At 44.9% G+C, this 12069-nt stretch overlaps 1 protein-coding gene across 4 annotated transcripts in view; it reads left to right on the top strand.

Moving 5' to 3' along the window:
- Nucleotides 1-1103: 1103 nt before the first annotated feature.
- The window catches only part of rasal2 (RAS protein activator like 2), a 307207-nt gene continuing 296241 nt past the window's right edge, over nt 1104-12069 (top strand). For 2 of the 4 annotated variants that reach the window (XM_078407409.1, XM_078407408.1), the window contains exon 1: nt 1106-1702. In XM_078407409.1, coding sequence (XP_078263535.1) covers nt 1570-1702 — 133 coding nt within the window. In that variant the 5' untranslated portion in view covers nt 1106-1569. Of the gene's footprint in view, nt 1703-12069 lie in introns of all 4 variants that reach the window. The other 2 variants (XM_078407405.1, XM_078407406.1) reach the window with 2 other exon arrangements.

The raw sequence follows: 12069 nt of genomic DNA, 5'->3' as shown, positions 1-12069 counted from the left end.
CTGAGTGCAGTCTGTGTGGATGCACATGCCCGGTCTGTGCAGCAGAGCCTTTCAGACATCTAAGATTGCCTTATAACTGGACTAAGATCTGTATTTAAGCTCATAAAGGGGTCAGATTATGACTGTGGGATTTGTGGGTGGGGGTCGATGGTTCTGCGTGTGAATGTGTGATCTGTGCCTGGAGTTGATGATTCTGTGTGAATGTGGTTATTCACAAAATGCTGGAGTAACACAGCAGGTCAGGCAGCATCTCAGGAGAGAAGGAATGGGCGACGTTTCGGGTCGAGACCCTTCTTCAATCTGGAGAACGGTCTCGACCCGAAACGTCGCCCATTCCTTCTCTCCTGAGATGTTGCCTGACCTGCTGAGTTACTCCAGCATTTTGTGAATAAATACCTTTGATTTGTACCAGCATCTGCAGTTATTTTCTTATACTAACTCTGTGAATGTGGGATCTGTGGTTGGAGTCAATGGTTGTGTGTGTGAATGTGGGTCTATGGTTGGAGCCGATGGCTATGTGTGTGAATGTGGGATCTTTGATTGGGGTCAAAGTTTCAGCTTGTGTCTGTGGGCTCCGTGGTTGGGGTCAATGGCTCTGTGTGTGAATGTGGGATCTTTGATTGGGGTCAAAGTTTCAGCTTGTGTCTGTGGGCTCCGTGGTTGGGGTCAATGGCTCTGTGTGTGAATGTGGGATCTGGTTGGGGTCAAAGTTTCAGCTTGTGTCTGTGGGCTCTATGGTTGGGCTCTGCGTGTGACTGGGATCTATGGCTGGACTTGATGGCTCTGTGTGTGTGGGGGATTTGCAGTTGCAGTCAATGGCTCTAGGTGAGAATGTGGGATTTGTGCTTGGGGTTTGTGCTTGGAGTTGATGGATCTATGGTTTGCTGTGATTGTGGAATCAGTGGTTGGGTGTGACTGCAGGGTGGTTAGTTGACGTTGAAGGCGCCAGGTGTGATTGTGGGATCTGTAGTTGCGGTTGATAGCTCTGTGTGTTACTGGGATCTGCGGTTGGGTGTAATTATGGGCTCAGTAGTAGGGGGTCACGGACGTATGTTGCAACAGGGATCTGCTGTTGGGTGTTACCTTGTGCTCTGTAGTTGGGGTCGATGAATCTTCCTGTGATTGTGGGCCCTGCGGTTGGGGGATTGTCGGTTCGGGGTGTGATTGTGAGATCTGCGGTTGGGTGTTATCTTGGGATCTCCGGTTGGGTGTTATCTCGGGGATCTGCGGTTGGGCTCGATGGTTCTGGGTGTGATTACAGGGCTGTGGCTTGGTGCGATGGATCTGGCGGCGATTGCGGCGCCTGTTGCCATGGCTCGCTGCGTGCAGTAGCTCTGGCGCCGGTGTCGGCAGCGGTTCGTGTCCTGCTCCGATCGGATTTTGATTTTTATTCCCGCTCGGTCTCTTTTATTTTTCCACCCTTCTGGTTTTTGCGTCGTTCAATTGAAAGCGGAGGGTGGAAGGACTGCTGAGGCCCCGGGCGCTGGCGCTGGTGCTGGCGGTGGCCCGGAGGCTGTGCTGGGAGGGCGTGTAGTGTGCTCAGGCGGCGGCGGCGGGGTGGCAGCCGGCATGGAAGCGCAGGATGGAGCGGGGCGGCTGGAGCTGCTCCCGGCTCCCGGGATGGAGGAATCCGCGCTGGACCCGGTGGAACGGATCTTACTGGAGTCTGTCTGTCAGCAGCAGGGCTGGATCCGAGTGTACGGTAAGAGGGGGCAATGGGTGAGGGGGAAGGGGGTGGATGGGTGGATGGGTGGGGGGCAATGAAGGGATAGAGGATGGGGAGAGGATCAAGGCAGGGCAGGGTGGACGGGAGCGGTGGGCCAGGCACAGCTCAAGAGGTCTGGAGTGTTGTTGTTAGGAGACGGGCACTAGGACAGTATGGGGTGGTGTTGGCGGTGGGTATTTATTGGGGATTAGAAGCGAAGGGTCAGTATTTTGAGTTTAGAACGAGGGCCATTTATTAGGTGGGGCAGCGGGGCAGCGGGGAGAGACGTAGGCCGTTGACTTTTTGGCTTATAAACTCGTGTGATGGTGGGAACCGGACGAGCTGAAGAACGAACTGGCAGGACTCGTACGGAGAGACTGAATGATTGAGGAATGCGATGGGGAAATACGGCGAAACAGGAGGGGGAAACAACCACATGAAAGGGATAGGGGGCAGTGAGCAGGAAGTGACCAAACTAACTTTATAATCTATTGAATTCACTGTATTCTGGAACTTGGGATATCTGAGTGCTAATAGTTTTCCTCTTGTCGTTGTCACTAAACCGCACATCTGGTCAAATTAGCACACCAAATACGTATTCTTAGCAATAGTATATTCGTGGGTTGAAGTTTTTTTTAAACTACAAGGTTTGCACTGCTTGCCCTGTTTCGCTGATGCAACCTGAAGTTTTTAACATACAGGCTTGTACTGATATTGTTTCTCTGATACAAATAGTGACAGTCTACTGCTAACTTGTTTTGTAAATTAAAATGTTTTAAATTATTTCATTTGTTATTTACGAAACAAATGAACAAGTTTTGATTGCAAGAAACAGCAATTGCATGAACAAAGTATACACAGAAACAATGTGTTTGTACAAGGTACGAATGAATTTGGTAAATACTGGTTAGTTTCAACTTTGCTTGAAATCAGGTGAATGAACAAAGGGACTTTGCCTTTCTTTATTCCAATATGGCATTGTATTAATTTGGATTATAATGAAGTAATCATGATTAAATGTGAGCAGTTGTTCAGCAATGATGAGTCTGTCTCATGTTCAACTGTTCATTATCACATGTTCATGTAATGTTAACATGGCTAAAGCAGAAGATGATGTTAATGAATACCAGTCACAATGTGAAAAAAGTATTCTGCCTTTTTGTTCATGAAGATTACATTTGCAAGAGAGAAGAAAACTTAATGCAAGGTGAATTGTGAGGCAAGTGTCTTGGAACTGGAGAATTTTTCAGTTTTGGTTTGGTCAGTGCAATGGAGTTACACAAATGGGGCACAAAAAGATGGGATATTTTTCTGGTGAATTTTTGGAATTTATAACTTGATCTGAGAAAAGCAAATGGTGTGGACTAGCTGTCATTTTGTGGCCTGGAAATATGGAGGGGCTCTCCAGTACGTTCACTAAATGTGTCATTAAGACGCTATACAGAGCTGCATTATTCTATATTCAATTTCTGGTTGAATTAGTTACGTTCAACCATGGTAAAAATAGGTAGACCAATTGATGAGGGAGAAGAAAATTGGTTGGAAACCGGTTTTGAATTACATCGAGAGATTTGCTGGTAACTATACATGCAAATTGGCAGGTTCACAAAGAATAGCTTTGTGGTCTGTGTATGTCTACAAACTATCAGAAACAAAGAAACATAGAAAAATAAGTGTAGGAGTAGGGCATTTGGCCCTTTGAGCCAGCACTGCCATTCAATAAATGGCTGATCATCTAAAATCAGTACCCCGTTCCTGCTTTTCCCCCCATACCCCTTGATTCCTTTCACCCTAAGAGCTGAATCTAACTCGCTCTTGAAAACAACCAGTGAATTGGCCTCCACTGCCTTTTGTGGCAGAGAATTCCACAGATTCACAACTCTCTAGGTGAAGAAGTTTTTTCCTCATCTCAGTCCTAAATGGCCTACCCATTATTCTTAAACTGTGACCCCTGGTTCTGGACTCCCCCAACATCGGGCACATTTTTCCTGCATCTAGCCTGTCCAAACCTTTAAGAATTTAAGTATTCACTACAATGTACTCTGGCACAACACAGGGGTGCTAAAGTTGGGAGAACTGCTGCCTCACAGTACCAGAGACCTGGGTTTGACCCTGACCTCTATGCTGTCTTTGTGGAATTTGCAAGTTCTCCCTGTGATCGTGTGGGTTTCTTTGGGGTGTCCTGGTTTCCTCCCATGGTCCTGCTGGTTTGCAGGTTATTTGGCCTCTTTAAAAGTGTAGGCAATAGATGGGAAAGCGGGGTAACATAGAACTAATATGAACGAGTGACCAACGGGGGACTCAGTGGGCTGAAAGGCTGAGTTCCATGCTGTATCTCTAAAGTTAAAAAAACAGTCGTAAGGGAATAAAGTTTGTGCAGAGTTCCAGTGAATCACTTTCCTATGAGGAACCACTCATTGAGAAAGGAATGGGAAAAGGTGAATGAGCAAAGAACATGGGTAAGATGAGACTTGGCTGACCTTTTGAAATCCATCTGAGTTACACTGAGCCATGGATGGATGCAGTGTGAGTTCATCTTCTGGCACCGTAATAAGTTTGAAGTCATGCTGACTCAACCCCAGCTGACTTAGTTGATAATTTTTCAACATATGTGCATCCTTTAGTTGCCGAGCCCATGAACAAAAGACTAAAGTGCCTTTTTTGAATCCTTTGTAATTGAAATTTTTCTTCTTCTGTCGAATGGGATCTGAGCTATTGAGAAAATAGCCAATAGCAGAGAGGAGTTTTAAGTAACCTTTACCCATCTGCTTGTATGTGAAAGGCACAAATGAATGCTAGCTGGATAAATGCAGATTTATGATTAACTCTGCTGTGGCAAGGAGGCCAGTGTGAACCAGCCACGCTATTTTACACACACTCCTGCTGCTTAGCTTCAAGCTGCCTGGTTAGTTACTTCAGTGAACATTAAAACCTCAGGGATTTACTTTGGATGTAGCATCATACCCCTTGCGTTGCATATTGAGATTGTCTTCTGCTTGCATGTGCCTAGTGATCGGTTTGCACTGGCTCATGCAGTCCAATTCTGATCCTAGTGTTGTCCCTTCCCTGGTGGTCTTTTGTGAGGGGAACAGTCTGTGATAGATGTTTTTGTACTATGCTATTTGTGTATAATAAATCATCCTGAAATTGGGAATTGCCAAGTATAGGCAAATGACTATTGTAGTAGCACAGTTGAAGTGCCAGCTTTTGAAGTTGGATACAGTGTACACCTTGAGATATGTATTCGAAGTGACTTTCAGCTTGTGGGCAATGTTGGGAGTGAAATGGAATACAAATATTTGAGGTCAGGCACATTTTCCTCCTCTCCATCCCCAAATTGTTTTTTACCTAAGAGTGCTGCATTTAATCAAACTTAAGCTGTGTCAACAGCAAGGAATAACTGACGAGGCGACCTATACTAATGCATTGAAGAGTCTATACTTGTACTATACCTGGCATTCCTGAATGAGAGTACGCAGCCATCGAATTGTGTCCATTAGCAACTCATTGATTCCAGTCAAAACATTTGGATTTTTGAAATAAATATATGTTATGTGTAGACAGATGGGATTGGTTTAAATTGGCATAATTATTGGCAGGAAGGTGGGATCTTGTACAGGACAGAGGCTAGAAGTTGGTATGGAGGGTGGTGTGGGAAAGGTTAGTGGACAGAATAGGCAGGTGAGAGGCGGAAAGCGAGGAAGGAGGGTTGGTTAAAACTGCATGTATTTTAAGGGGCCTGACGGGTAAGGCAGATGATCTTGGGACATGGATAGGTAGGAGCGACTGGGACGTTGTAGCCATGACTGAAACCTGGTTCAGGGAGGAGCAAGACTGGCTGCTCAATGTTCCGGGGTACAGGAGCTTCAGGGGTGAGGGAAAAAGAGGAGGGGTGGTGCATTGTTGGTTCAGGAGGATGTCATGGCAGTGCTCAGAGGTGACATTATGGACGGTTCGTCGAGTGAGGCTACATGAGTGGAGCTGAGAAACAAGAAAGGGATGGTCACCTTGTTGGGGTGTACTACAGACCCCCCCCCCCCCCCCCCCCCATAGTCAACGGGAATTAGAACAAATATGCCAGGAGCTGCAGGTCAAATAAGGTTGTTCTAGTAGGGGATTTTAACTTTCTCAAGATAGACTGGGAAAATCATAGTGTGAAGGGTTTAAATGAGGTGCAATTCCTCAAATGTGTTCAGGAGAGTTTTCTTAAGCAGTATGTAGAGGCCCCCACATGTGAGAGGGCAACACTGGATCTAGTATTGGGAAATTGGGAAGGGCAAGTTAATGAAGTCTTTGTGGAGGAGCCTTTTGGGACCAGTGACCACAGTCCAATTGGGTTTAAGATAGTTATGGATAGGAACGGAAAGGGTCCACATGTTAAAATGCTCAACTGGGGTAAGGCCAACTTTGAGGGTATGAGAGACGGTCTTGCTCAAGTTAACTGGAGCAGGTTATTTGAGGGGAAAGGAACATCGGCCAAGTGGGATGTTTTTAAGTGTGCTGATGAAAGCTCAGGATATGTATGTCCCCGTTAGGGTGAAGGGCAAAGCAGGCAAATGTAAGGAAGTTTGGCTGACGAAGGAAATTGAGGCATTGATCAAAAACAAGAAGGATGCATGGGACAGGTTCAGGCAGCTAGGATCAAGTGTATCCCTGGAGGAGTCAGGAAATAAGGAGTAAACTGAAAAAGGAGATCAGAAGGGCAAAAGGGGGCCAGGAGATAGCTCTGGCGGGTAGCATTAAGGACTATCCCAAAAGATTTTAGAAATACATAAGGGGAAAAAGTGTAACTAGAGAGAGAGCGGGACCTCTCAGGAATCGAAACGGTCACCTCTATGTGTATATGTCACCTCTATGTCACTTATGAGTATTTCTCCTCTGTATTTACCGAGGAGAAAGACAGTGGGATGGAAGAACTTGGGGCAGTCAATGGAAGTGTCTTAAGAGCAGTCAGTGTTACCGTCAAAGAAATACTGAAGGTACTGTCGTGTATGAGAGTAGACAAATCTCCAGGGCCTGATCAGATATATCCAAGGACATTGCGGGAAACAAGAGGAAATTGCGGGAACCCTGGTTGAAATTTGCGTGTCGTCCTTAAATACATGAGAAGTGCCGGAAGACGAGGGTGGCCAATGTTGTGCCTCTTTTCAAAAAGGGCTGCAGGGAAATTGCTGGGGAACTATAGGCCGGTGAGCTTAACATCTGTAGTTGGAAAGTTATTGGAGAGTATTCTGAGGGATAGGTTGTACAGGCATATGGATGGGCAAGGGCTAATGAGGGATAGTCAGCATGGTTTTGTACGTGGGAGGTCGTGTCACAAATCTGATTTTTTTTAAAGATGTGACCAATAAAGGTCGAAGCGGGCAGAGCTGCAGATGTTGTGTACATGGATTTCAGTAAGGCATTTGACAAGTTCCGTATTGTAGGCTGCTCTGGAAGGTTAGATCGCATGGAATCCAAGGAGAGATAGTTCAATGGATAGCAAATTGGCTCCATGGAAGGAAGCAGAGGGTGATGGCGGAATGTCAGACTGGAGGCCTGTGACCAGTGGTGTGCCTCAGGGTTCGGTGCTGTTTGTCATCTACATCAGTGATTTGGATGAGAACATACAAGGCAAGATTAGCAAGTTTGCTGATGATACAAAAGTGAATGGTTTTGCAGACAGTGAGGATGGTTGTGGAAGATTGCAGCAGGATCTTACTTGATTGGCCAGGTGGGCAGAGGAATGGTTGATGGAATTTAACACACAAAAGTGTGAGGTGTTGCATTTTGGGACGTCGAACAAGGGCAGGACCTACACAGTAAATGGTAGGCCTCTGGGTAGTGTTGTAGAGCAGAAGGATCTAGGAGTACGTGCATGGTTCCTTGAAAGTTGAGTCACAGGTAGATAAGGTACCAAAAAGGCTTTTGGCACTTTGGCCGTTATCAGTTAGAGTATAAGAGTATAGGAGGTCATGTAGCAGTTGTATAAGATGTTGGCGAGACCGCATTTAGAATATTGCGTTCAGTTCTGGGCACTATGTTATAGAAAAGATATTGTCAAGCTTGAAAGAGTTCAGAAAAGATTTATGAGGATGTTGCCAGGACTAGAGGGTGTGAGCTATAGGGAGAGGTTGAGTAGGCTGGGTCTCTATTCCTTGGAGCGCAGGACGATGAGGGGTGATCTTATAGAGGTGTACAAAATCATGAGAGGAATAGATTGGGTAGATGCACAGAGTCTCTTGCTCAGAGTAGGGGAATCGAGGACCAGCGGATATGGGTTCAAGGTGAAAGGGAAAACATTTAATAGGAATCCGAGGGGTAACCTTTTCTCACAAAGGGTGGTGGGTGTATAGAACAAGCTGCCAGAGGAGGTAGTTGAGGCTGGGACTATCCCATCGTTTAAGAAACAGTTTGACAGATACATGGATATGACAGGTTTGGAGGGATATGGAGCAAGCACAGACAACTGGGACTAGTGTAGCTGGGACATTGTTGGCCGGTGTGGGCAAGTTGGGCCGAAGGGCCTGTTTCCACACTATCATTTTATGACTCTAAGACTATTATCGGCACAGATATCACGGGCTGAAGGGCCTGCTCCTGTGCTCTACTGTTCTATAAAATAAATTCTGGCGGAACTCAGTGGGTCGGGCAGCATCTGCGGAGAGAAATGAACAGGTGACATTTCACTCCTGTATTCTTCTGTGTTCTAGTAATATTTCAGACAGTGAGACTGCACAGAATAATCACCTTCGAGTATGATGGATTTCCATGAACAATTTTGTTGAACCTGTCTGACACTTTAACTGTTTGTTCAGTTTGGACTTTTAGCAGTTTTTAATTCTCGCTTCTGCATTTTGCTGAAACCCAACTGTGCACATTTTTTCACTGTTTAATTTAAGCCACATGTGTGAAAACAGCAAAGTGTCTGTCAATCTCTCCCCAAATGAGTGCACATTACAGGTAAAAGATAGGGTGCAGAAGATGTGGTATCCATCTCTACACCTCCTTTCTCACTTTCATCCAGCGACTCCAACAGCTGTTCCAGGTGAGACAGAGGTTCATTTCCATCTTTTCCAGCCTCTTCTATTGCATTCGCTGCTCCCAATGTGGCCTCCTGCACATCGGCGTAATCAAGCATGGAGCAGATAATTGTTTCGCCAAACATTTACATTCTATCTGCCAAGACCTGCTGGAACTCCCAGTTGCTAGCCATTTAACTCCCCTTTCCAGTCCCATAATGACTTCTCTGTAAACCAGTATCTGCAGTTCCTTCCTGCACATGACTTTGTTTCCTTGACCTCTCCCACTGCCAGAGTGAACCCATACACAAACTCGGAGGAACTTTGTATTCCGCGTGCCCACAGCCCAATGGTATGAGCATGGAATTCTCCAATTTCAAGTAAATCCCTCCAACCTCCCATTTCTGCCTTGTCAGCAAAAAATACAGATAGTACTCAAAACATGAATCTGCATTGCTCAAATCCTTTTAATTAATGGATGATTGCTATTCAGTAAAGTTTGCGAGTAGTGGCTGGAGCAGTTGTGAATGGAATTAAGTAAATATTTGTGGATACTGGGAAATTGCACGATTAGCAGAAATGACTGGAAATCATGCGATTGACCCAAATTCTTTTCAATGCATATACACATTAGTTTAGTTTAGAGATACAGTGCAAAAACAACCCTTCGGCCCACCGAGTCCGTACCGACCAGCGATCCCAGTGCACTATCACTATCCAACACACTAGGGGCAAATTTAAATTTTCCAAAGACAATTAACCTACAAATCTGTACGTCTTTGGAGTGTGGGAAGAAACTGGAGCACCCGGTGAAAATCCATGCAGGTCACTGGGAGAACATACAAACTCCGTACAGACAGAACTCATAATCAAGATCGAACATTGGTCTCAGGCGCTGCAGCCTGAATGCAGCAACTCTACAGGCAGCAACTCTACAGCTGTGTCACAGTGCCGCCCAATTTGGGAATTACTTAGGAATCTTAGGGAATATTGTGAAATTTATGTTCAGAGCAGATAGTTGAATTTAGGAACTGCTGGCAGGGAAGCAATTGATCCGAAAGGTTAGACATCTGAACTCATTATTCATATTTTAGTTTTCTCATTGGATGCTACTTACTGTTAGTTATATATGTTATTTATGCTGTTTCTTCAGAAATAGTTACAAATTCTGCAACAATTTGCAATTCTGACACAACCAAGAAAGCTGGAAAGCTTCAGAAGTTTCAGGTGTGTCATAGATGGGGATTCATGCTTATAGAAGGATTCATGGTCATAGAAGGACCATTCTGCTTACAGGGTCTGAAGAAGAGTCCCGACCCAAAATTGCCTGTCCATTTTCTCTACAGATGCTGACATGCTGAGTTCCTCCAGCATTTTGCGATTTTCTCAAGATTCCAGCATCTGCTGTTCCTATTGTCTCCATATTGCATGCTAACCTGCCTTTAATAGTTTTGTCCATGGCCAGGAGGCTTTGTGTGGGAAAGTACTCTGTCTTGTTTGGTATCTTCCATAAGTAGTAGAAATTGAAGACATTGAATATCCTAAAGATTTAAAAAGCATTGTTATTTTCAAATTTGCAAGTTCACCTGCTGGTGAAAATTAGATTTCCTGAGTTATTTGTTGTTGGGCTACTTGTACACTTGTTGTTGCCTGTCCTGCACCATGGAAGTAAGTATAAAGCATTTGGTAACCAAATAACATAGAAAATAGGTGCAGGAGCAGGCCATTCGGCTCTTCGAGCCAGCACCGCCATTCATTGTGATCATGGCTGATCTTCCCCAATTAATACCCCATGCCTGCCCTCTCCCCATATCCCTTGTTCCACTAGCTCCTAGAGCTCTATCTAACTCTCTCTTAAACCCATCCAGTGATTTGGCTTCCACTGCCCTCTGTAGCAGAGAATTCCACAAATTCACAACTCTCTGGGTGAAAAAGTTTTTTTTCACCTCAGTTTTAAATGGCCTCCCCTTTATTCTAAGACTGTGGCCCCTGGGTCTGGACTCACCCAACATTGGGAACATTTTTCCTGCATCTAGCTTGTCCAGTCCTTTTATAATTTTATATGTTTCTATAAGATCCCCTCTCATCCTTCTAAACTCCAGTGAATACAAGCCTAGTCTTTTCAATCTTTCCTCATATGTCAGTCCCGCCATCCCAGGGATCAATTTCGTGAACCTACGCTGCACTGCCTCAATTACAAGGATGTCCTTCCTCAAATTAGGAGACCAAAACTGTACACAATACTCCAGATGTGGTCTTACCAGGGCCCTATACAACTGCAGAAGAACCTCTTTGCTCCTATACTGAAATCCTCTTGTTATGAAGGCCAACATTCCATTAGCTTTTTACATTTTATTTTTATTTTTATTTTTTTTTAATTATCAAAGATTTGGTAAATTAAGTTAGGTTTAAGAGGACATAGAACTGGAGAGACATGGAAGTTTGAAATTGGTATAGGTCCACCACGGATTTTCCCACAATGTCCTTTTTCCTATGGAAAAATTATGAGAGTGCACTTGAAATCTACTCCCGGAAGTCCCCCCCCCCAAAATGTGGCACCTAGATTGGGTGAGGTGGCTGATCATGGCCTCATTGGGTCTTCCGGGTAGGATTGGTAGGTCGAATTTGCCCCCCGGCAGCTGGGGCTGTGGACCCTGGCCTGGCCGGAGCTGGCAGATCCATTCCCTTAGCCGACTTCCAAGGTTGTCTTTGCGGGCCGGTATCCCGGCGGCCTAAGCGGACATTTCAGTACCGTTCGGCTCCTCGTAGAGGCTGTGACCTCTGTTGGTCTGGCAAAATAGATCATCCAGCAAGGTTCTGGAACTAAGGGTGTTGGGAAATAGGTGGTGGACCTGCATTGGAATTTAATTTAGGATTGAGGCTGTTGAAATGCAGTGTAAATGCAGTTATTCCAGTGAATGCAGGAAGATTGCACAACCCGAAAGCCAGACAACAAATTGCTCTTGTGACAGTGAGTTTGAAAGGCTGGAAGTAATCATATAATTGTGGGGTGGCATCATGGAGGAATTTCAAGAGTAAAATTAAAAAAATATTTTAAAAAGTTTTTTATTAGGTACCGAGCAAGACAATTGGGCATGGATTGGATAATGTAGCAGAGAATTTGTTGAACAGTGGAGTAGATTTGTACAAACTTGGAGGTTGGCAAGGAGTGTATTGGAACAATTAAGTCTCAAGCTGATGAGTGAGCAAAAGAGATTCAGCAAAGAGGAGCTGAGATCAGGGTTATGCCAAAAGAAATTGAAGTGGCAGAGATGGGCAGTATTACCAAACTGAATGGTTCTCAATGAATACAAAGTTAGCTATTTTGTTTGAATTCGCTGGGATTTTTATTTTTGAATGTCT

The sequence above is a fragment of the Rhinoraja longicauda genome, chromosome 11, assembly GCF_053455715.1.
Source record: "Rhinoraja longicauda isolate Sanriku21f chromosome 11, sRhiLon1.1, whole genome shotgun sequence".
Taxonomy (NCBI): domain Eukaryota; kingdom Metazoa; phylum Chordata; class Chondrichthyes; order Rajiformes; family Arhynchobatidae; genus Rhinoraja; species Rhinoraja longicauda.
The sequence above is the reverse complement of the archived record's forward strand: the minus strand, read 5'-3'. Positions and strand labels throughout refer to the sequence as shown.